The following is a 24,724-nucleotide window of genomic DNA, read 5'->3' as shown; positions in this document are numbered from 1 at the left end:
AGGAATTAAAAAAAAGGGGAGGGGGAAGAAAAGCCTGTCAACCAGTGAAAATTAAAATCATCAGAGCTGTTTTCTTTTCATTTTTGGTAAAAACAGAAATAAAATGGGAAATAGATCCTCCAGTAGCTGAAAGCTGTAGACGAATAGTTTCTTCACTGTCCAGCAATAGAGCAGATCATAAAAATCACTCTTACACTGATGTAGACAGTATCAAACAAGGAAATCTAGCTTGGGAGGCACATAAAGAATTCACAGTCTCAAATCAGGCAAGTCTGTGTATGCTGCAGAGGTACCAGAAGGATCCTGGTTTCTGTGAAATGCAGTGTATGAGCTCTACTGCTCTTCACCATCTGCTACTAAGTGAACCAGGCAGATATAATGATGCTGCCTCCAGAGGGAACTGTTGGCTGGCCCACCAGGAGGGGAGGGGAAGGGAGCATTAGCAACAACCAGCCATGAGAGGCAAAGGGAAAAGGGTAATGAAAAACACAAGATGAATATTCCAATTAAAGAACAGGTTTCAGTCAGTTCTCAGTGCATCCTACTCTCTATTCTGTTAAGAAAGCTATTCAGAAATGTGCTTCAGTGCTGTGTTGTGCTCTTAAGCTAGTCTTCAAGAGCAATGTTTTTTAGTAATTTTAACAGGGTTCATTTGAATTGGAAATCAAGAAAGAGAGGTCTTACATTAAACTCTGCCAGACAAGCAGAGTGTATTCATCCATTTCACAAGAAAGTATGTATGATTTGCTCTAGATAATACTAAAACAATGAACAAAGCAGTTACTCTCTTGAAGACACATTGTAATAAACTAACCTGCCTCCTTCTCAAGTGTGCATGGGCACACACAGATGTTCTACATTAAATACCCAGTAGACACTTGCATAGGCATACAAATATATGTGTTTGGGCACAGAGAGTGAATAATGCACAGACATCATATTTCAAATGCTGTAAATGGCGCCTGGCATCAAATAAGACTCTATTCAAGCAAACTAACACAAATGAAAGTTCTCACCATCACTGTTCTCCTTTCTTTTCCTCCTCTGTCCTAATTCCTTCCCTCAGCTCCCTCTAGTACTTGCAGGTAAGTATTGCACTATGAGCTCTTACTCTATTCTTTCTGCAGTAGGTGTAATTGTAAGTAACTCAGTCTAAAACCCCAAACACATCAAGGAATTCAGCTGGTAGGAGAACAATTTTTTTTTAATTTTTTTTTTCTGATCACAGTTTTCCATCTCTACCTGGGTCATACATTCTGTCTGTATAACTTTATGTATTTTCAAGAGGAGAAATAATCTTCTACTTTGGAGTACTGAAGTTTCAGAAGCAGCTAGCATGGCTTTGGAGCACGTGCTACATAATAAAGACAGTACCATCTGCACACAACCAACAGGCACATGATCTTTCTTTAACCTTAGGAGAACTAGCATAGTAGAGTCTACTATACTATAGTTAACAATAACACATATTGAAAGATACAACAAAATAATACCGAGGAGGTGTTTTTTTTTTTCTTTCCCTCACAATAAATGAAGTCAGTTAGAATTAAAGCTGCCATTAATTTACCTTGCTGTGTCTGTGTAATAGCATAAAAATAGCTAACATCTCTCACTGATCTGTGTTTTGTAACAACTAGGCACCACAGAGTGAATTAAGATGAAGCAGAAGTCTCCATTTTGAATATCCTGCTTTTGTGACTTTAATGGTGCTTTAACTTCATTTTTGTGTGTGATTTATTATGTTATAAAATTCTGAAATCCATCATAGCGAACATAGAGACACCTTGGCTAAGTGCACTGGTCATCAGTGGTCTTGCTTTTCAAAGTCAGTTCTGATTTCATTTATCATTCGGAGAGCTTATGAAATAAAGAGTAATTACATAAGTGTTTTGAAGTCCAAGTGCTGCTCCTCTGGGCATAAAATCCAGTGTTCTATTTTTAAGCAACAAATATCTTCTATGGTAAACACCCTGGCATACAACACGTTCCACTTGGATATCATTTCCTGGAAGCCCAGAATTGTAAGTGTAAATTGCAACAAGGTGTCTATAATTAGGGAAATCTTAGTAAATAAACATTAATGAAATTTAAAATTTTGGGACTTTGATCCAGCTCTCTCAATGATTTTTCAATGCTGAGGAACTCAACTGTTTTAGAACAATATAGAAATAATAAAAAACAAACATTAATGGGGTGATTTCATAGGCTGAAGACAAGATTCACAGATAAATCAGAAGGAATCAGCTCATTGGTAAATTTAGTTAATTTGTTGCATTATGTACATAAAGATGTGAAATCTGTATTTTTCTCACGCAAAAATATGTGCTAGAATATCAAGCTTAAGATATTTTTGTAGGTAAAACAGTCTGGAGAGAGATAACAATTGGAGAGCAATATTAACTGAAAAAACAGTGCTCCTTCCATTCTAATACATTTAAGCTCCCAAATGAACACAAGCCTATTTCATGATGTTAACTGAAACAATCGAACTCTGATGATAGCTGCAATACTACAGGTCTGTCTTTAAACCAAATTAGAATCACAGACTACATGTCTACTCTTAGTACAGTAATAAACACCAGCAAGCAATCATTACATCCAATTAGGCTGAGTACTTTCCTTAACTGGGTCATTTACCAGTCTCTCTTGCTCTTAAAAGTAGATTAAATGTGTAAACTTACATTTAATTACCTGTAACAGAACTCTTATGGGCAACATGTTGGAGTGTCCTTAATTTTGTATTAAAATAAAATAAAAGGAAGAAGAGAGTCCTAAAATATATACAAAAACTTCTAGCTGTTTCCTCAAATAAGCTTTTGATCCGTGGGCTGGGAGTGGTAGTACAGATGCTTACAAGATGGAGACACATTCATGTTTCTTTTGTGAGCTTTAACTTGTAAAAAAAGGAACAACTGTGAAACAGAATTCAGCCCCATCTCCTCCCCACCTCCATCCTTTCTAATTTTCTTTAGATCGGGGGCCAAAAACAGATAAAAAGAAAGGAGGGGGGAAAAAAAAGAGACAGGAAGAACTTAACAGAACATAGAAACCTGAACTCAAAACCTATAAATGTCTCTGGGCAGCTATAAGGTAAGAAGTAATGAGAAAAGTATTTGGAACAAGACCATGTCATTTAGGATGACTCTGAGCTCCTTCCTCTCTCCAGAAGGTAAAACCCAGAAGCCTATAGGTTCTAAGTCTCCTCACTTTTTCCACCAAATTAATACAACTTTAAAAACTATTAGTATAACAACACTTTCCCCTGTTTTTTCTACACTAAAAAATGCTGTTGTTGCTGTACGTCACACACAGATACCACACACGATAACATAAGCCAACTAGGTACTGCAATTCTCCCACCCCATCAGCACAGCACTACCCAAAGTTAAAAGGTAACATGGGGCAGGGCACTGTGCACTGAGACCCGGGTTAGAAATCCTCAAGACTTCCAGTGATGACGTCTTTCAAACCTGGCAGTACTGATTCAACCTGTCATTTCATGGCAAAGAGAATGAGATCCTGCATTTTCAGGCTGGGACTTTCAGATAGCTGTACTGGATGAACACTCCAGGCCCCCTGGCACTTTCTGTGCGCATGTTAAGTTTGCCTTGTTTTGCATGCCAACATTTCCTCTCTCCTCCATCTAGGTCTGTGCATTGTTTGGTCTGGTGCTGTAGCTATGTAGGGCTTGTCAGAAAAGTAAGGAATTTCTTTGTGCAAATCAATGGAGTTAAATACAATAACAAGCGAGATGCAAGTCAGACCCTGCTTTGGGATCTTTCTAATTAGATATTTTAATAATACAACAAATGATGCTGTATTCTAATGAATTCATCATGTAGCCAAGAAAACTTTGTAACTAGTAATGTAGAAGAAGTTAATCCTTTATTGCTATAATAAACAATGTTACTCCAAACAAGTTATAGAGTAGTTGTCATTTATAATGCATTTATGTGTCTATGGTATGATATAATTAATACAAATATTATTTCCATAATAAATGACCCAAGTAGTGCAATCAGGCTAAAATTATCTTTGCAGCTTGCTAAGCAAGCATAAGTCCATATAGCTGTGTTGGCCAGGATGCAAAATACTGTCCCTCAGAGGCAGCTAGTTCATTTTCAGTGGAAATGGAGAAGGAATATTATGCCAAAGATTTTGAATCTTCTGTGGCTCTACTCATGGTCATATAGATATCTGTAGGGGAAACGACAGTGTGCAGGCCCCATTTTCCCTCTCTCCTAGGAGGTAAAGTTAATCCAAAGATGTTCAATGAGACTTGTCTTCCCTTTACAGCTCTCCTCAGACATACACATTGCTCCATTATCTAGCCAAGAGTATTTTTATTCAGAAATCATATTCACAGCATCTCGCTAAAGGGCAATTTATAGGATTGGAGTTAACAGGGGAAAGAAGGTTCCTCCAAAATAACTTGTACACTCATACACATCAACTATTACCAATGATGTAAAATTAAACACTATTTTTGCACCCAGTGTATATCGTCTGAACCTACACCTTATTCTGCCCGCGCTCTTGTTAATTCAACACCATTCCTCCGAAGTAACTCTTGATTTATACCAACATCAGATCAGACTCAGAACTCTGCTATCTAGTTACAACAATTGCAAAACATGTAACAGCATCAACTAATGACTCATGAATAGCTTCGATAGGCCCAAATGTGTTTTGTTTACTTTATAGAAGGTGTGGGAGCCACTGTAAACATCAGTATTTTCTATATTATCACTGCCAGTGCTATGAGTTGAAGCTCTACTTTATTTCTCTTATTCTCATAAATAATCCTTTGTTTGCACAAGTAAACAAAATACTTTGTATAAAAGATGGGGAAGCAAGAGGTCAACAGAAAACACTAGTTTTGCTTCAGCTTGGTGCTAGTATAACATTTTTAAAATATATATATTTATGCACACATATATGGAAAAACTGCCCTACAGAACAAGCCGCTGAATTTTTCTGGCATGTGTCACAATGTTTAAGGTTTAGAATGGCAATGAACTCTCCTGAAAAAGCCTTTCCAAGCACACAAGAGTATCGGCATTTGCCCGCTAGGCACAGATTTCAGAGAAACTGCGCCCACCGAACTGCCAGAAAACGCACTCCCCCACCTCGGCATGGCTGCTGCAGACAGAAGGCAGTGCTCAGAGCTAAATTATTTTCCCGTGAGCTCTGTCCGGACCAGGAAAGGGGTTGAGGACTCAGGAAAGGCAAAGGGTGCAAAGTCATAGGCACCAAAACAAAGAAAAGCTTCTGCAGAAGTTTCACTAGTACAACACAATGACTGTCTTGGAATTACTATAAAGAGCTCAGATCAAATCAGTCCTGAAGACAGAAGAGATGGGTTACGATAAACAAAACTGTGAATTTTATGATCCTAGTTGCTATCGAGAGCATGCTCTGCTGCAGTGAGAGTAGCCACTCCAGTCAAAGTACAGGGTGACACAAAACCACATCTGGCCTTGGATATTAACAAATATAAGTATCTTCCTGCACTGTAAATCCTACATGTATTGGTTTGGCCACTGTACATCTTATTTGATCCATACATGTAAAAAACCAAGCCAACCCCCTCCCCCAAACCTATTATTCTTGAGCTGTATAGGGGAATGGGAAATACAAACAAATCTATTTCTATCCATAAATAGGTAGCTCAAGAACTGAAAACACACACAAACAATGACAATTGGAAAGTCAATGTCTAACGTAAAGAATTCATCACATATGTATGTCCAATTACATGGACACATATATTCTCACACATGCTCTTCAACTTCCTGAAACTTTACTACGTAGACTGTACAAAAATGAAGCATCTTTCAGTTCAGAAAGCAGACCATGAACTTCATTCACTGTTTGCACTGACCCACACACCAGCAGGAATGCTTGTGTGTTTGTACTCCATTTAATAGTATTCTACAGACATATTTTAAACCACTGCATAGCTGGACCATCAAAACACTGTCCGAGGGAGAATTTTCTGACAAATATCAACCTATAATCTGGTCAAAGCAATTACTACTCAAAAGCTTATCAGGGCATTGACTAAAAAAAAAGGAGAACAACACATTATAATTTGATTTTGAGCAGGACAAAAACTGTATTATGCCTCATATTTTTTTATATGTTAAGCATATTGCCCTGGCAGGGCAAACACACCTGTCAAAACTTGCAACCTTTCTTAGCTATACCTCAGTTTCAGAGTGGTGAACACAGAAATCTCATCATCTAAATAAATGCCATGTTACATGACAGCTTTGTTTATATGCTACATGATAATCTGAGAAGCATGGGTCGTCAGTGGAGGCTGAAATGGGCCCAAGGCACTTCTATTTTACTTGAGCATCAGTAAGACTGAAAAGAGAAGGAGTGAGCATTAGGTCACTACAGAGCAGTTCTGAAGGAGCTTTTTATTCTGGGAGAATTATATTTAGTTTCATAAATACAATCAGTCCATCAGAATTAAAGAGACAGCCTTCCCTAGAAACATTACTAAAAATAAGTTAATGTGTATATATATATTTGTCCTTAAAAAATAAAATAAAATTAAAAAATATTGAATACTAGTTGGACATCGCTGAGGTAGGTATACCATAGAAATTCTGCACCATTGTCTTTAAATATTCAAATTACTTGTAGAAATTTTAATTTTTCATCCTTTTAACTCAGAGCTCAGACCTAGAACTTTACAAACATTTTTTTTTTTTCTCATGTTGTATTTGTAAATTCTGTCTTGCCTTTAATTAACATCTCCCTAGACTACTTATTTATTTTTGAAGAATGAAACGTGTTTGCTAAATGAATTTTCTCAGGCTTTTGCAGCTTTTAGATCTATTAGAAGATGTCATTGCAGTGAAGGTTGAAATTTGTTCTAATCTCAATGGGAAAATACTCTGCTCTTAAAATGCCAGTTAAAACCAGAGCAACTCCACTGTTTTTAATGGAATTCTTTAAGCATTATGCCAGTTTAGAAAGAGAATTTGGCCCAAAATAAAGTTTTATTTTACCTCTAAATTAGCTGCAGATAATTTCTTAGGTAACTAAATATCCCAGAGTATGATCTCTGTGGTATCACTTTATCAGTTTAAAAGTATTTGTACCATTGCTTTAACTACGACGGTTAATCTACCATCTTTTAAAATAATTTCACATAGATTTTAACAGAAATCATGCAACCTTGAATTTATACAATACTGACTACATAGTGAACTAAATTCATTTGGATACAGTTATTATAATAGTAATTTTGACAAACAGTTTCCAGCAAGAGCTCTTGAATCATGTGTTTGTGTAACAAGACCTTCAAAGCATGGCAGTAGGATACAGGCACTCATAAAGGTAATACAACAGGTTTTACAGTGTGTGCACTACTGTCACTTAAAGTAAACCCCAACGCTATAAAAACAGGCTGCTTGACAAAACCAAAACAACCAACCTAGCAGACAAACTAAAAATTTTCAGCCCCTACCCCTGCAGAACCTTGTCAAACCCCTACCATCACCCGTCACTCTGTTACTTTTCTTTAAAGTTTTATTTCTGTAGTATTAAATTGCTCAATCATTCAGTTTTAAGCTATTTCAACTTAAAAATCAAAACAACACAGTGATCTTTTTAGAAGCAATAAAACATATTAAAAATCATCAAATTTTAATTGACACATACAGCCAAGTTTAACTTGTGATCTTTTAAACCTAATTTGTATTCTCATTATTGTCAAGGTGACCACCAACATATGTATTATAAGGAAAAAAAAAAGTCCTGCTCTAAAGAGTTTCCAGTCTGCAAAACAAGGTTGTTAAGTAAGTAAATAGACATGTACAAATAAAATATGGACACTCTGCTAATATAATTAAGTTCTGAAAAGTTATGAAGAAAGGCAAGAAGCAGATCCTGCTCTAAAAAATAAATAGATATGCAGGAAAAAACCCTGGTTAGCCTACAGAGTGAGATCATTCAAACTGTAACTTAAAAATGTGGGAAAAAAATTGGAAAATGCTTGTTACTTGTTCATTTTAGAACCGTTTTAGCATAAAACATATATTTAATGGTTATTTAGACATGTTGCGTGCTTTTTGTCATCTTTTCCTAGAAGAAAGAAAACCATATTTAAAAAAAAATTAAGACTTTCAATTTAACATTTTTGAAGAAAAACTTTATTTATGGAAACAGAATTAACTTCTGTAACTCTCAACTTGCTAAACTTATACTTGTACCAAGCTTTCATTCATCTTTACTGCTTACTGTCTTTTCATTCACCTTCTTTCCCCCTATCCTTCTCTGTTGTCTCCTACTGATTACACAAATGACTGAGGTGTCTACTGGTGCCCTTGAGGCTGACTGTAGCCAACGATCCTAGCACAATCTGGATTTTTATGCCAACAAAAACTTAGAAGGCTTCATTCTTTTTCCATATAAATACAAATCTGATCCGATAGCTGCTACTCGGCAGCAGCAGAGGCGGGAGCAGAGGGCACCAGGAAGGAGTGAAGCTGCTTGGGAGCAGACCAACGTTTGGAGCAGGTTTTTCTGCTGAACACACTTGTCAAACTCGACCTTTGAGCCTGTATCATTTTACTCAGTCTCTTATTTACTTTTTCTGATTTTACTCCTCAATGCCTGTACATTTTGCAGTTTCAGGTTGAAATTGGAAGAGTGGTGCTTTCCTCCTGTAGCTCTGACCTTTTATGAGTGGGCCTCCAGTTCCCTATTAACCTAAACCAGGGAATGCACCAGTGCCCCAAATCTCCAAGGAGAGGAGTGCTGTCACTCCCCACTGATCTATCCAATTTCAGCAAAGAGTGTACTCCAATCCTAGCCTGTCCCTAGCAGTTTGGCTTGGCCTTGAAGAACCAAACCTGGTTTCTCTTTATCATCAATTTCTAACATATTTTAATTTCCGTATTCATTTCCCTAAGCCATTTGAGATCACAGCTTCACACACTCTCATCTTCTAGACCAGTGTAGTGACCACCCCCACACAGAAGCTCCCACACAATACACATCCAGCATGAACACCTAATGTGCTTTGCTTTGTTTCTCCAAACATCTGTTTTGGTTGCACTCACAAAGACCACTTTATGGTTTCTGTATTCTACCTTTCACAACAACTGTCCCTTTAAGTCTGAAACACTTAAGCTGTCTAGTTAATCAGGAAATCCAAAAACAAACTTTAGGTTTTTTTACATTTGGTTTTAGCCAAATATAAAAATGTCAGTGCAAAAACCAGACACTTATATTCCATGACGCACCAGAGATTAAAAGAAAATTGCATTTTTAGCACTCTACTAACTACAATGTTTAACTGCTTACAAATGGATTTATATATTTTGGTAGTAATTTACACTGTGCAATAGGTATTGTAATCTAATCCACCACAATTGCATAATTTTTGACCAACTTGCTGTTGATAAATAATGCAAGTATTAGGTTATTAAATTTTTTACAATTAAGTGACTAAGAAAGCTGTTTATTGCCTTCCGTTATACCCTCTGTTAATAAGATCGTTGTTGCAGATGTTCATGTATGCTGCATTGATGTTTAATGGTGCATGATGCTCTAGGTGGTTCCCATAACCTTGCTTTGTCTACTATGAGCTGACTCAATTGATATGATAATAGAGAAAAGAGGTCTGAAACAAGCTGGGCTGTACTGGCACAATTTGCATAACCTTTAAATTTGCCATCATTTGATAGCCAACTGCTCCTAAAAATTCTTATTCAGTTGTCAGCAACAACAATATACTGTTCAAACAGCATTCTGCAATTGGACAGGTGGGGAGGAAAGAGAGGGCACACACAGATTATTGCACTTTTATATCCTGTCAGGATATGTACTTATCAAATTTATAAAGCCAACAATTTGGAGTAGAATTCTGCAGTTTCATTCCTGATCAATTGCTATTAGCCACAATGCCTGGCCTGGCATCTTTTCAGGTTCACAGTACAATATCACAGTGTCGGATTACAAGGGACATAAATATTTGGTTCCATAGACTCCTCTCTGATTTAGGTTTCACTGCTAATCGCTGGGGCAGGCAGAGGAATCAGGACAGATCAGGAGGGCTGTGAGGGGCACAGGGTAGCAGACTACAGCAAACAAAACCAATGTAAATGCAGCCAAAACCAAAACCAATGCAGCCTTCCAAACTTTAAATCTGGTTTCTAATGACTCCGTGTATTCTTTTTAAACAAACATTAGTATTATATCATTCGGTGGGTGTAGCCAAAACCTAACAATATAAAAATAGTTCATGTTTACTGTAGTCACTAAATATGCTGTCTGTATATACTTTAAGTCAGGTCTGTTTACTTTACTGACTTTCTTACTCATAACAAAGAAAACAGCTATGGTGAAAGTAAGCTGGAGCCTACATTTGTTCAAATGGGATCAACTACATAAACATTGTTTTTGTGGTATCCCGAGGTTTATACCTAAACTGCCACTTCATATTCTGTATCATGCCCAGGTGTGTCACGGCCAGGTCACTGGTACATGAGTAACGTGCACAGCCTACATTTCAGACACGGCATTTAAACCATTTCCGCTTTGCTTTGTCTGTAAAACCTACTGCGGAAATCACGGAGCCAAACCAATCATAAAATCTTACAGTTCCACTTTTAGACAATTAACCATTTTCAAGAACTCCAATTAACCTCCTTGTCCCCTTCCCCTCCTTGCCCCCCTCCAACTCTAGATGTTGAATCCTAAATCCCCAAAGCCTGGTGAATCAGGAACAATTCAACCCTTCTCTTTGTCCTCTTTTTCCACTAGCCAGGATCTCTGCTCTGTCTCTCCTGGAGCTAAGGATTTGTCTTCTACTCAGATGCGTATTTCTCACTTCTATTGCCTGCAACTGGATGCTACAGTAGAGAGACTTCTAATCAAAGGGTCAGTTCCTGCAGCTAATTTTCATCCAGGGTCACCATACATACCCACATTTTACTCTCCTTCCATTCTGTGCAATTATTTTATAGTGACTATTTGAGCTGGTGAAGATTAGAGGCTTGAAAACCTAAGTTCCATCATTCATGGCAAAAGCATGACAAGGATAGCTACAATTTAAACTTTTCTACAATGTTCATTGAACTGTAATGACAAGATGGGAAATAAAATCTCTAAATTAAAGATGATAGGCTATCAGAGTCTGTAGGGCACCTTCTGAGTAGAGATTCTGCTGTTCAAACTCCTCTGTGATGATCTGTTATGAAGTGAACTGCTGCCTGATAAAAAAGGGCTAACACTGCCAAAATAATGGAAAAAAAGGTCTCCTACAGAAGATATTCCGCCTGGGTGCCAGTGGTCAAAGGGTCCAGTTCTTTATGCACCTCATTTGTAACAGACAACAAAGAAGATACCTTAAGGTAAAATGTGTTATCAAATCATTCAGCATACATAAAGTTCGCCTTTTGTATAACCTCTAGGTAGACTACAAAAATTGAATCGGAGATTGCAGACAAGGTGCAACACACAAAAAAGACACATGGATCAGTATAAACCATTAATATTAATGAATGTTTTAAGTTCTCCATGGCCATAATCGATATCCAATGAAGTTAATGAGATCTTTTCATCGATTTCAAAAGACACTGGGTTGAGCCCCAGAGACAATAATATCACATTCTCTGCAAGCACTCCCGCTGATAACACATACTTTGATAAGTTGCTGCCCTCCCATCCAGATTTTCAGCAATGAACAAAAGATAGGTTACCTTATTTCAAACTGGTCTTGCAAAACGAGCAATATACCATTATAAAACTCAATATGGAGCATTTAATATCTGTAACTGAAGATCAGACAAGGCAACTTGCAATGTGAACGCCAATTTGAGATCCAAAAATAAGACAATAGTTATTTGTTTAAGAAGGAAATGAAAAAAAAGCCTTAAAGTGTTATCCTCCCAAAAGGTTGAGATTTTGTGTTGGTTTAACTTTGAGTCTCTAGAGAAAGCAGTGCTTCAAACTCCTGTCTTCTAACACATCTAAGCCCATCCAATAGATTTAATCACTGATAAGTAGAGTTATAAGTTCAAACTGGCCTTGACCTTGGGCAGTATGACATTATCTGAAAACCATTAATGGTCTGAAACTAAAGGAAAAGCTCATTAATAAAAGCAAAACCATACAAAGGTACAAAGGTAAAAAAAAGGGGGGGGGAAGTTTTATTAAAAGTATTGATCATGACCTAGGGCACTACAGACATTGATCTTCCCACATCTCCACAGAAAAAAAAGTCAAGCCAACAAATTATTGATCTATTATGTTAACAAGCCATACATTTAATTTCTTACAATGAAAAAAATAATCACACCAAATTAGGGCAAAGAGAAAAAATTAAAAATTATTGGTTAAAAAAATTCTATCTAATTAATTTCATAAAATAGCCACCCTGGTAGTATGATTTGAACCTAAGTGTTGGGAGGGGGGAAACCTATGCACTGTAAACTTTCAAAGTATGCATTTCATATTTCAACTCATTAAACCATATGCTTTTAAGAAGAAATGGGTAGCTTCCAATACTGAATATTGCAGCACAATATGCAACACAGAATAAAAGTATAGAAAAGGAAAATGCTGAACTTTAACCTTAAAGCATAACTTTAATGAAAAGTCTAAAGGAAAATTATTTTACATGAATCAGAATACTCTAGTTTTGGATTTTTTTTCCAGTTTGTTCAGAAAGTCAGAAAGCTATATTTAGACTGACATAACATTGTAGCTGCATAAACAGTTGCTAAAAAACTAGAAGTCACCAGAATTTCATGTTTGGTGTACATGGAGATGGGTAGGTGTAATTTTCAGAAAACAGGATAACTTTGGCAAAGTTGCACCAATTACATGTACACATGAAAAGCAGAAATTAAATTTGGAAGGCTGTCATTAGTTCCAATGCTTCCCAATTACTGAATGACCAATTCTGCTGTCTCACCATTATTTTTATACAGTTCTATGATAAAATGGGTGGTTTTCAGCATAGGAGATGTCAGAGAGACCATTTCCCTTCTGACAGTGTATTTATGGCTCTGTCCCCTTATTCTTTGCTCTTTGCTTTGCAGACATTATTTTATAATATTACCAGCTGATCCTGGAGCAATTTTCTTTCCAACTTTGGAACTACAGTCTTTGTTGCTAGATGGAAGTTCAAAATAAAACATCATGTTTTATGCTGCAGAGTGAGGCTTCACAGCAACTTCAGCCTCTATAGTTTGCAGATACTACAGCTTCATCCTTGTCTCCTTCTCCTGCAAATGCTGCATCCCCTCCTCCCACACTTGCACCAGTACGCATCGGGACCCTGCAACGAGCTGGTTCAGAGAGCTCAATACCTTACCAGGGTAGGTTTCTGCCAGTCTGTGCAGACTACTGAACTGGCTCCTCACGTAGGCAGAGAAGTGCTGGCAGTATAGAGGAAAAGTAGGGGATGGAAATGCATGTTGTAGCAGGAGACAGTGATTTCTGTCTTTTCTAACAGTTAAAAACTGCCAGGGACCCAAGCCTCAGTCCTCTCTAAGGACTATGTAGCCACAGAATGAATAAGGAGAACCCTCATTCTTTCCATGACTACTCCAGAAGAGTAGGGGCCTGCCTTGGTAACCAGAAAGCTTAATTACTACAATTCTTTCTTCTTAGGATTTCTAGTAGGTAATTCTGTTGCTTCATATTTTGAGCAAACAGAGTAATACTGTGTCGATGCAATTTTTTCTGTATGAACCACCTCACAATTCACTCCTGTCACCAGTAAAATGGTACCTATTTAAAGGTATTACAGCCATGTATACACGAGGTATCAGAAATTTATGATAAATTAATTCTATGTGGATGCTCTAATTGAGGAATAATATCACAGGGATGGCTAATTTCTCAAAAAAAAAAAAAAAAAAAAGCTGTACTAAGCTACTTTCTTTCTTGAACAATAGTGTCTATTTGGGATTGAATGACACCTGGATCGATATCTTACTGTAAATTCATTCAACTTTGCTCTCCAGAGCCAAGCAATACAGGCCTCAAGTGGTTTAAAAAATGGCCTTATTGAAATCCTCCTGCCTATGTCCAGTCTTGATGTTAACTGTGTTTATCTGTTATGGGTAGCATCTCCAGGCTATATACATACCATTGCTGAGAGGACTTCTTCAGTGTACTGTGTGCCATCTTCTTGTGATACATTTAGACTCATTTGGGATAGTAAACCCAAAAGTTGAATGTGAAGAATTGCAAAAGTTTCTCACATTAATGGGCTATAAAATGTCAATCAATATAAAAAACAATTCTAGCTTTAAATACACAATGATGGGCTCTAAACCACCTATTACCATACCACAAAGAAAATTTGAAGTTACAACAGACAATTCTATGAAAAAAGGAGAACAAGAATCAGTGGCGGCCAGAGAAGCAATTAAATGTTAGGAATTATTAGGAGAGGAACACAGAACAAAGGAGATGACAGAATTAAACCACTTTGTAAACTTTTCAGGTACTTGAACATCCTGGTCCCTCATTCACAAAGTGTACAGTAGACCTGAAAAAAAGGTGTAGTGAAGGGTGGGCCAGGGTGTCAGAATTACAGAGCAAACAAAGAACAAATAAACAGAACAGGAAAACAGTCTGGAAAAAAGACTAGTGAAGGGGAGATAAGCAAGAGCTCTGTAAAATCAAAAGTAACAAGACGTTGTATATGGAATGACTACGGACTGGCTGTGCAGTACAAACAGCAGGAGACTGCCAGTAACGTTCTTAGGTGGTTAAAGCCAAACAAATAAGGGGAGGCATTTCTTTATATAAGACAGGGTCTGTGACACTCATTATCACAAGACATTACGTATGGTAAAATCCTGTTTTGGACTATTAGGCACAAAGACAACATCTCTAGTGCAGAAATTCCCAAGCTGCAGATTGCTGGAAGCTAGGAGTGTAACGTGGAAGTATCACTATAGGTTTGTTCTGGTTTTATCCTCTTTTACAAGTACCCACTAACAGTACACTGCTGCAGGTACCAGGTTAGACCGACCTTTGGTCTGCCTCAGTCCTGCTCCCACTCTTTCACTCCGTATTGCCTCTCCAATATCATATTCAATAGCATCTAATTTCTATCACCTAAGCAGTGGATTTGTATATTAACAGTTATGCCACCAAGAATGCTTTTTAGAATTATGGTACACAAATTGACTTTGTATACCTATGTGTTTGCATCTGAGAAACAAATAAAGAAATTCTCCTGTGCAAGAGGAAATGCTGCCTAGTCCTAAGGAATGGGATGGGGCCCATATTCATTTCTCTTCAACAAACATGCATCTTCCACAGCTTAAAGGGGAAATTTTTCCTCTGAATGCCAGAATGTAAATTCACTGCAGTACTTGAAATTCAGGCTAGGTTTAATAAGAGGTACAGTTTTGCCTTGAAAATTCCTTAGTGATTATACACAAAAAATGTGATTTCCCAGCTTCACTCAATTTCTGAGCTGAACAGGTGTATTGTCAAGTTATACTAGAAAAGATATCCTTTTTAAAAATCAATATAAAATTACTGAAACGCATAGACCCATCACATCCATCCATATATATATATATTTTATATATATGTATGTGCATTCTTGGAGATGCAATACTTGATACACTTCAAAGTCCAGTTAAAATACTGGTATCCAGGAACTTAGTTTTTATCAATATGTTTCAGTTGTCTAATAAAATGCTCAGACCTCCTCTACCACACAGCATGAAGTAATGAATGGTTTCAGTTACAAAAAGGTATTACCAGCTTTGCTATTCATTAATCCTTATCAACAAATCTTCATTATTAATTTAGGTTTTGTGGTTTCCTAAGTCACAACTAATAATAACACAACTAATAATTCTGTTGGGCTTTCTAGCACATTTCTTATGCCATTAGCAGATTAAAATTTCCTTTTTTCCTAAATCCATTTTTGATTTTTAAGCTTTTCTTTCCATTTGTGAATATAAATGGATAGGTAAGAGTGAAAGTGTGTAATCCTGTGAAAAAGAGTACACACTGTAATATAACCTAACTACTATTTCCCTAGGTCCAAGACACTACTCCTGTTCATGTAAACACATAGGAAGGCTGGCTGATAAAAAGAGCTAGTCAAGGTTTTCCTGTCTGGAAGGCTAAGCACGAAAGCTGTGAGAAGGAAAAAAAAATACCACTTTTTCTTGCTTCTCAGAGGAGAACACACAATACTTGGTAACCCACAGAAAGAGGAGCTGCAAACAGGCCCACCATAAAATGTCAGCAGTGTCAATAGCTATAAATACTTCTATGTTTTATAGATAGGCTTACAAGGTAACATGCTGGTCTATGATTGCAGCACAACCTGACAAAGAAAACCTTCTGACCTCTGTTCAGAGTAAGTTGTATGCTTGAACATCAGTCCTTTTTATTCCCCCCAAAAGCATACAGCATCATGCCATTATGATTTAAGAATGGCTCTAAAAATCTCTCTAGTTTCCACAATTTTGACAACCCTTCTAAAACAAACGGTTTTAAAACTCTCTGAAAATATTTAAGATCTAACACATCCTTACAAAGTAAAAGAAGCTTCATCATTCATAAAAGCAGACTGTCCATACCTTTGTTGTTATTTTCATTTAGATCAGGCTTTGGTTCTATCCAAACATATAAACTTATAATTTATGAACATATCTTCATATGTTACCTTAAGAATGGTTGCACCGGGTGACACCAGCATTTACTTAGCTCAGTACTCAGTTTCAGACAACAGGTAAAGGCAAATGCCTAGTATTACTCCAACAGCAAAAGCTTGGTAGGCAGGCTTCACAATTTGGTAATATTGCAAGCTTTATTGTGACATGTTAATTTGGCTATACTGCACACGCTGTTTAATTTATGGAGTAGATTAAATAACAAGTAATAATAACAAGTAGAAATTAACAAAACTATTTCAGTATGTACTATGTGGTAGGTGTGCTAAGAAATTTTTAAGGGGAAGGTTTCTCATTCTACCACATTTGCCAGCACTGCTAATGCATTTCCTGACATATTCTCAAGTAATGTATCCTACAAACTGAAGATGTTAAGTGCTTAGTAAGCCCTAACTAAGGTGGCTTTAATGCTTGAATCCTTTTAAAAATCCATTTTTACTGCCACATTCTAACAAATGAGGTTATTACAAAAGTGCCCTTAATAGAGGTGGTCTTGCAAACATTGCGGGGGGGGGGAGAATGGAAAATTCTATGTTCACGCCTGAACATGCCAGATTTCATCATTCATAACAAAAAATGCTGAAGTGATTTTCTTTAAATTTGGGTTATTTTTCTTTCCTCTATTAAAGCTATAAAACAAGCCAAGTTTAAAGTTTGTAGCTTCAGCTGTTTTTGAATTATGCAAATATTTCAATATAAAAGTATGTTTTTCCATTGCTGAACTGATTTTGCTCAGACTTTCCTAAGATTTCCCTTTGGGCCAAGAGCAGTCATAAAATGTATCTGACTAAAAGTAATTTGTTTAAAAATGTTATGAGCAACTCTGTAAAAGGGATAGCTTTCACAGCTCTTGATTCTGACAAATGTTATAGCACACATATAGATATGACATATATGCTCTTGCCAGAGCTTGTGATTTTTGGTGCCTTTCTTAAAAGCTCCAGCTGCTGAAATCAGGAGATTGCATGTGTTCATTAACTCTCCCCCTTTTCCCAGCATATGTATTTTTTGCGGTTACAGAAAGAAGTATTGAAACATGAAATGAATATATCCCATAAGCTCAGGAACCCTCAGTCAAATCAAGAATCTCAGGCCTGGGAAAAGGGATATGATGGAACAAGGCTGTGGTAATGGGACCAGAGTCTTGATAGCCAAGTAATTCCCAGTATGGAGGAGGAGCACCCACACAAGGAATTAACTGAATACTGTTCTTCATATAAACTTTCTGGTAAGCAAGTCCATAGATCCTATTTTCAGTTACCAGTACCTTTCCCAAACCATAATTCTCTACTGAAAGGTTTAGTCACAGATGCCTCTCATAGGCTACTTTTTTCAAGAGAGTCTTATCAAAATTCAGTCATGTTGGGGACCAATGCTAGAGAAAATTGCAACATTTTTACCAACGCTAATTCTTAGGGTCACTGAGAAGACCCAATGTCTTCAAGTTCTTCAGTAAAAATATAAAATTTGACATAATCAAAAAATACACCTCAGATTGCCCAAAGAGGTTGAGGATGTCCCATCCCTGGACACATTCAAGGTCAGGCTGGACAGGGCTCTGAGCAACCTGATCTAGTTGAAGGTGTCCCTGCTCACTGCAGGGGTGTTGGACTGGATGACCTTTAAAGGTCCCTTCCAACCCAAACTATTCTATGATTCTACCACATGAAGAGGAAAATTTCAGACAACGATCGTTTGCATGTTCTCCATAGAGTCTTATTAGAAGCTGACAGTTAATTTAGTCGGCATTTCATCTGCCACAGCTCCAGTGTGCCAAACCTAAACACTCTTTTCCTTCCCTATAAACCACACTGATCACACTCGGCTTGAATTTGAGCTTGCCTCTTCCTTGCAATTATTCCTCCTGACAGAGAACAGGAAAGCAGGGGAGAGAAAAGGGGCCTTGGGGCTGGAGTACTGTGACGGAGGAGATATGAAGAGACAGTAGAAACACCCAATGTGCTCCATGGTAGAGAGAGATAATTTTTTCCTCTGAAAATATGAATAATTCACATAGCCAAAGAAAGTGGACTGACAATTGGAAATGGCTTAGATTGGGATTGCTGATGCAGTTATTGCTTCTCACCATTTTTGTGATCTGCTCCAGCTGCATGAACCTCTGAGCTGCTTGTGAATCTGTGCCTGAGTGCCTACGGCTCGTGGTCTGTTTGAGGTGAGCCACCAGTGGTTTTGGTGGGCATTAAAATAACGTTGTGTAAACTGCAACAATTAATAAGATGACTAAACATCTTTGCAGTATGGTTGGGCCAGATTTTTTGGAGGAAGTAGACATTTTAGCTTTCTCAGTCTAAGCTCTCTCCCTTGTTCGTGACACCTGTATTCTCAAAACTTCTTGGTCAATCTTTCTTTCCTTTTGGTAACAAACTGTGCCTTTCTGGCCTATGTTCTCCTCCTCAAATTGATACTTTCATTCTCTGGAATGTCCAGGAACCAACAACTGTTGCCACAGTTCTCTCCACATGTAATGATTAGCTGTATCTGGTTGCCTTCATCCCACCATGAATGAGTTGGCAACCTGCAACAACCTCTTTTATCCATCTTATTTCCTCTCCTTCCAGCCAAAGCTTTATCAAAGTGTATCCCCTCATTATTTCCATTACCTGATTTCCCATTCAACTTACACATAATTCATCAAAGAGCTGCATTCCTCCTCTTGTAACCCAGCCCCTCTCAACCTAGCCCCATGGCTACCTTGTCCTGGACAGTATGCAGAGGCTTTGACAGAGAAAACAGAGCTCTGTTGAGGATGCTCTTATAGCCATGATGTTGCCTATCTCATCTTGCTATGCATGGGCAGGGGGGAAGGAAAGAAGGTGGTGGGTGGCCATCCAGCTGTGTCTCTTCACAGAGTGCAGCCTGACCCAAGACATTCACTTCTGCTCCTGTGGCTCACAGTAATGCTGCTTCATGCTGCTGCCAGAGTGCATTCCATGGGGAAAATGGGGAAGGGGAGGAGAGACAAAAGGTAGAAAACCCACAAAGGCCAAATTCATCTCGGAGTCTCTTACTCTCACACCTGTAAGCTCCAGCTCCATCCTGCACTCTTCTGGACATAAACTCTGACCATTGCAATATGTGATCTGCCCAACAGCTGATGGAAGGATGGTTAAAAGCAGAAGCAGAAGAGAAGAAAGAGTAGTCCTTTGCCTCGATACTGATCCTCTCTAGTTGAGTCAATACTGACAGAAACATCTTCCAACTAACAAACATGTTATTACTAACCTGGACAAAATATAAAGCAGAAGGTACCAACACGCATATCCAAATCCATAGCTGACTTTGCAAACACTATTTTAATCTAGGCACAAACTCTTTGAGACTACATTGTTTCTGCAGAAGGGCAGGATAAACAGCTACACACAGCCTGCTTTTTCAGAAAATGTATTCCTCTTCTGTGTGTTAGAAAAAGGAAATTAATTTTATACTGGTAACTACTCCTAAATGCAGTAATTCTTCCAAAGATCATTTAGAAACTTTTTACACTTTCCACTGCAGGTTTCAAAGCACAAGTCGACCTAATTAGTGTTGAAATAAGCGTGTTAGCAGTACTCTATGCCATTCTGTGGTATCGTCATATGCTAAATTAAGGGACACATTTTCCTTTTTTCTTTATTAGGTTAATGTGAGGAGGTGGGAAAAAAGATGATCCACACCAAAGGAAGGAAAAAGGGGGAAAACAATAACAAATTGGTATCTCTTTCGAGAATTGCCCCAAAGGCCAAACATTTTTATGTTCTTAATCATTATTAAATGACTTAACATGACACACAGAGCCTGGCGAATGATTGCATCCTGACATGAGAACGAATTACAAATGAAATGAAAGATCAAGCTGTATTAGAGGACTGCCTCTGGGAAATGAAAATCTTTAATTCTCTTTTATTATTGACATTTATTTGGCTGCCATGAATAACAACATAGCAAAGAGATTCAGCTATGCTTGTGCACTGAATAGCTTATCCCACGGCTCAAAACTGCCTTAACATTTATCATGTTTGCTATTGTAGCTGACACCATTGCATACACTCTCTATCCATCTTGCATTTATCATGCATATAAAGTGCATTCTCTAATTTAAGTTCATTTCATAGCGAACAAACAGCTAAGATCAGCAAGTGTCAGTCCTCAAATAAGCTCCCAGTTGTTAAAATATCAAAGAGGAGATTAATGGATTTGTTAACAACTCCAGTTTGAAGAATAAAATAAGTACACAGTGGAAAATTAAATAAGAGTACAGGAGGGTAACATATAAGATTTAGGTTTACTGCCGTTATTACTAGTTCATGTACAAAAACATTTTTATACTGCTATTTTTCAGCCAACTGTACAATACTCGAGTGGAGTGCCTTCATATGGGCCATTCACGTAATGCAGTAACTTTCTGGAAGCAACACTTCCATCATTATTCAGTGAGACACACATACCCAACTCCCAATGACTGCTTTCTATTTCCTTTAAATCAGTTTGTAGCTAACAAAATAGGGGAGAAGCACATTATTGAGAAATAATTCAAACTGCTGCTAAGAATGATCTATACAGCAGTGACATACCTACTTAGTGCCTAGCCCTGCAGCCACAGTCTGAAGCCAATTCTGATTTTGAGGCAAATATGATATGAGCAAGCACTGGTCCCTCAGGTGCAAAGCTTCCTCAACTTCACTTGATTTCCAAAGGAGGAATTCAGCCCTGACTAACAACTTACCTTGTGAAGGAATGAACGACTAAAATGGCTTGCCACAGCACATGTTTTTAATAGCTTTATTTAGTCTAAAAGCATAGGTGGACAGAATTAAAGAGACTGTCAAAAGGTAGGCAGTCATGTTTATAATGCTTAAATCTGTGCATCGTACATCATCAATTTAGACAGCACAAAGTACTCGTATCCCTGTTAGAATACCTTTTTCCCACGTACTCCTTTGAGAATAGAAGAGCAGACGGCTGAGAAAAGCTATAAATGAGACTTTCTGCTCAAAGCAAAAAAGCCTGGAAATTCACTTAGTACTGGATTTCACTTCCTCCTCTTCACAAATGTTTAAATATACTATACTGTTGCACAGCTGTTCTCAGCAGGCATAGTGTGTTCTTGTTTGCAGCAAAGATGGCTACACAGATAAAATCTCAAGTCATAAAAATCTGAGTAAAACCAACTGGATCAATATTTTAGATCTATGTTATAAAAAAATAACTTAAGATGTTCAGAACTAAATTCTCAGGCATTTCTGTGAAATATTAACTTCTCAAATTCAGTATCTGAAAACAATTAGAAGTATAACAGATGAGAAACATGGACTAACATCAAAAGGCAAATGCTTGAAGTACCATTTAACACTCCTAATTTGTAAACCCACACTTGGAATTGATTAACTAGAATATTTACTATGAGTGACAAAGGAGATTTGAAAAATATACCTGTAGCCATTACAGTGTCATCTTTCCCCTGGGTAAAGACTACGATTCGTTGCCTTTTAGTGTTCACCTTTGGCAGGGCTTGTGTCTTCCGGGCTATCTCTTTAATGTCTTCAGTCTATTAATAGAGAGAGGGAAAATTCTTGTTACCAGCATACTAGAGCAGTGAGAGATCAGAACTTTATTAGCAAATCAAAGATTTATTTTCTTATGGGTAGGTATAAAATAGACTTTATTGTCAGTAGAGGAAGATTTTTAAAAGGAGGAATACTTCATTCTCCAAAGGGTTTATGTAGTACTATGAGACCATTGTTTTTAATCTTGATAATGATAGTTCAGCTATTCCAATTGCTGCAAAACTGCAAAGCTAACAAAGGAATTACAGAGCATTTCCTAATGAGCAATTAGTGGGTTTCTTTGCTGCTGACTGGATTCTAACCTTACCTATCATAAAATTAAAAAAAATTGGTAATACTTCGGATAAACCCTGAGCCCGATTTTTCATCCAATTTAGGCATGTTTTATAGTACTACAATCCCTCTTCAGCAGGATTACAAATACTGTTTCTCGTAACTTCCCTACAGCAACTGACCTCAACAAGTAAACTGGCTGTACGCTGCAGCACCTTAGTGGGTGTGCAGCCCAGGTGAACATGCTCTCTGCTCACTAGCTGGTTGCATAACTGAGATGCAGGGAAGCAAAGGGCGAAAGCCATATTCAGTGGGGAACAGACTTCCCCTATTTTCTGAAATAAGGCTAAGCTGCAAAAATTTCAGGTATTTTTGCTTTAAAGGTTCTTTGTACACTATAGTGCATGTAGCTAGGAAGAGGGGAACATGCTGAACCAAACCTCTCATTGATCCAACATCTTTGACAGCAACAAGTTTGAAATGTTTAATTTGATGCAAGAAAATCTAACAACAGAACTTGTCATTGAAATATTATCCTTCCTATTCTCATAGTTGCCCTATAATCTGAAATACAAGGATTTAAATTTCTAATTGACTTGTTCTCAATCTAATCTAAACATAGGTATTCCTGCTACTTGTATAAGCATCAAATCCTTTTATAATGCTACGCAGGAAGCTTTTGTTCTCAAATTTATCTCAAGACAGTAAGTCTACAAATTAACTTTAGTATGCATAAATCTAATTCTTCCCATCATTTATATTTTTCTTTTTTTTCTTTTATTTTTTTTTAATATTAGGAAAAGTAAGAAAGACTAATTATTCTCTGTGCTACTTACTATGTCCCATTTTATTAATATTTGTGTTAAACAACACCATACTTTTTTCCCACTTTGCTCTTGTGTACAGGCAACTGGCAACTGTAGTGAAAGGTATCTGATTTGGTGAGGGCCAAGCATTGTATATATGAAAACATAGCAATATTTTCTGCATTGTTTTGTGTCCTGTTCATTATGAATCCCAACTCATTTTTAAACACAATTATGTAATGAACAGAGCTCATTAATAAAATTGTCCAGAGTGATTTAAAATCATTTACCAGAGTTGTTACAATTGATTTATATTATTAATAAATTGATTTTTATTTTTCAAAATCAGCATATAGCATTATTTGAAACCCAGGTACAGGATGTGCCATTTTGACTGCTGCTGCTGGTTTCAACAAGAGATTGATTATTTTCAGCAGCAGGTCAGTTAAACACTTCAAGAACTATAATCTGCATACCACTCAGTCCTGGTTACTTGCTGGTTTTTTATAATCTTGTTGATCTTCAAGCACTTCACCTTTCTTATGGACAGAGAATACGCCCAGGCTACAAATTTACCAGTATCTACTTATGTGAAAATTATCTCGCTCTATGCAACAGTCTCAGCCTCCCCCAGCTCTGGTAGTCAGTGAGCCCATTGATTTATACACATTTGCCAAACACTAAAATAATTTCCCTTTGGTTGCTTTACCTCTCTTTACAATTACCTCATACTTTTCATTTACATATACTACACTCTCATTTGTGTTATTTCTTCCTTTCTCCTGCTTAGACTGTTAATATAGCTTTTAGAAGGCAACGTCTTCCACCAGAGAAGAAAGGGAAGAACCTTGAAACCCTCTGGGTGGACTGAGGACAGTGAAGAGGGGCCATCTTACCCCTAATTCTCAAAAGGCAAGGAGTGCCTTAAAGAGGCCAGATTAAAAAAAAATTGAAATTGCTGCTCTTCTGTTTTGAAATGTCTTTTTAAGAGATCTGTGAGTAGCAGGTAGCAGCTGGTGGCACAAGGTGCTGAACAGGGGATGGGTGGAGAATTACAGCCCTCCAGCTTGGTAATATGTAGGCTACTGAAGGTTCACCTAAATTCTGAACTATTTCAGGCCTTGATAATTAAGAAACTCATGAACTAGAAAATGCAATAAAGCATCACGGAGATCAAAGGAAACAGGAGAGAAGTGTTTAGTTTTTGCTAAGTAGGAAGTGGCTACTTGTGACTTTATTAAGCACATTTACAGTGAAGCAAAGCAGGCACAGAAATCAAAGGGCTTGAAGATATTTGTGCATGTATTTACATGCACTTTAAATTTTAAAAGGAAAATGAGGAAGTTATAATAGGAGAAAATGGCACAATCAAGAGATGGTTTCATGAGTTTAA

The 24,724-nt window shown here is 37.4% G+C and overlaps 1 protein-coding gene across 1 annotated transcript in view; it reads right to left on the bottom strand.

Moving 5' to 3' along the window:
• ADK (adenosine kinase) overlaps window positions 1-24,724 on the bottom strand; it is a gene marked incomplete at its 5' end in the record, with an annotated part of 46,689 nt that overhangs the window by 17,790 nt on the left and 4,175 nt on the right. The window contains one exon of the mRNA XM_010171523.1: window positions 22,119-22,233. Coding sequence (XP_010169825.1) covers window positions 22,119-22,233 — 115 coding nt within the window. The remainder of the gene's footprint in view (window positions 1-22,118; window positions 22,234-24,724) is intronic.

The sequence above is a fragment of the Antrostomus carolinensis genome, unplaced genomic scaffold (assembly GCF_000700745.2).
Source record: "Antrostomus carolinensis isolate BGI_N321 unplaced genomic scaffold, ASM70074v2 scaffold49607, whole genome shotgun sequence".
NCBI classification, from domain to species: Eukaryota; Metazoa; Chordata; class Aves; order Caprimulgiformes; family Caprimulgidae; genus Antrostomus; species Antrostomus carolinensis.
This window is presented reverse-complemented; position numbering and strand designations above follow the sequence as displayed.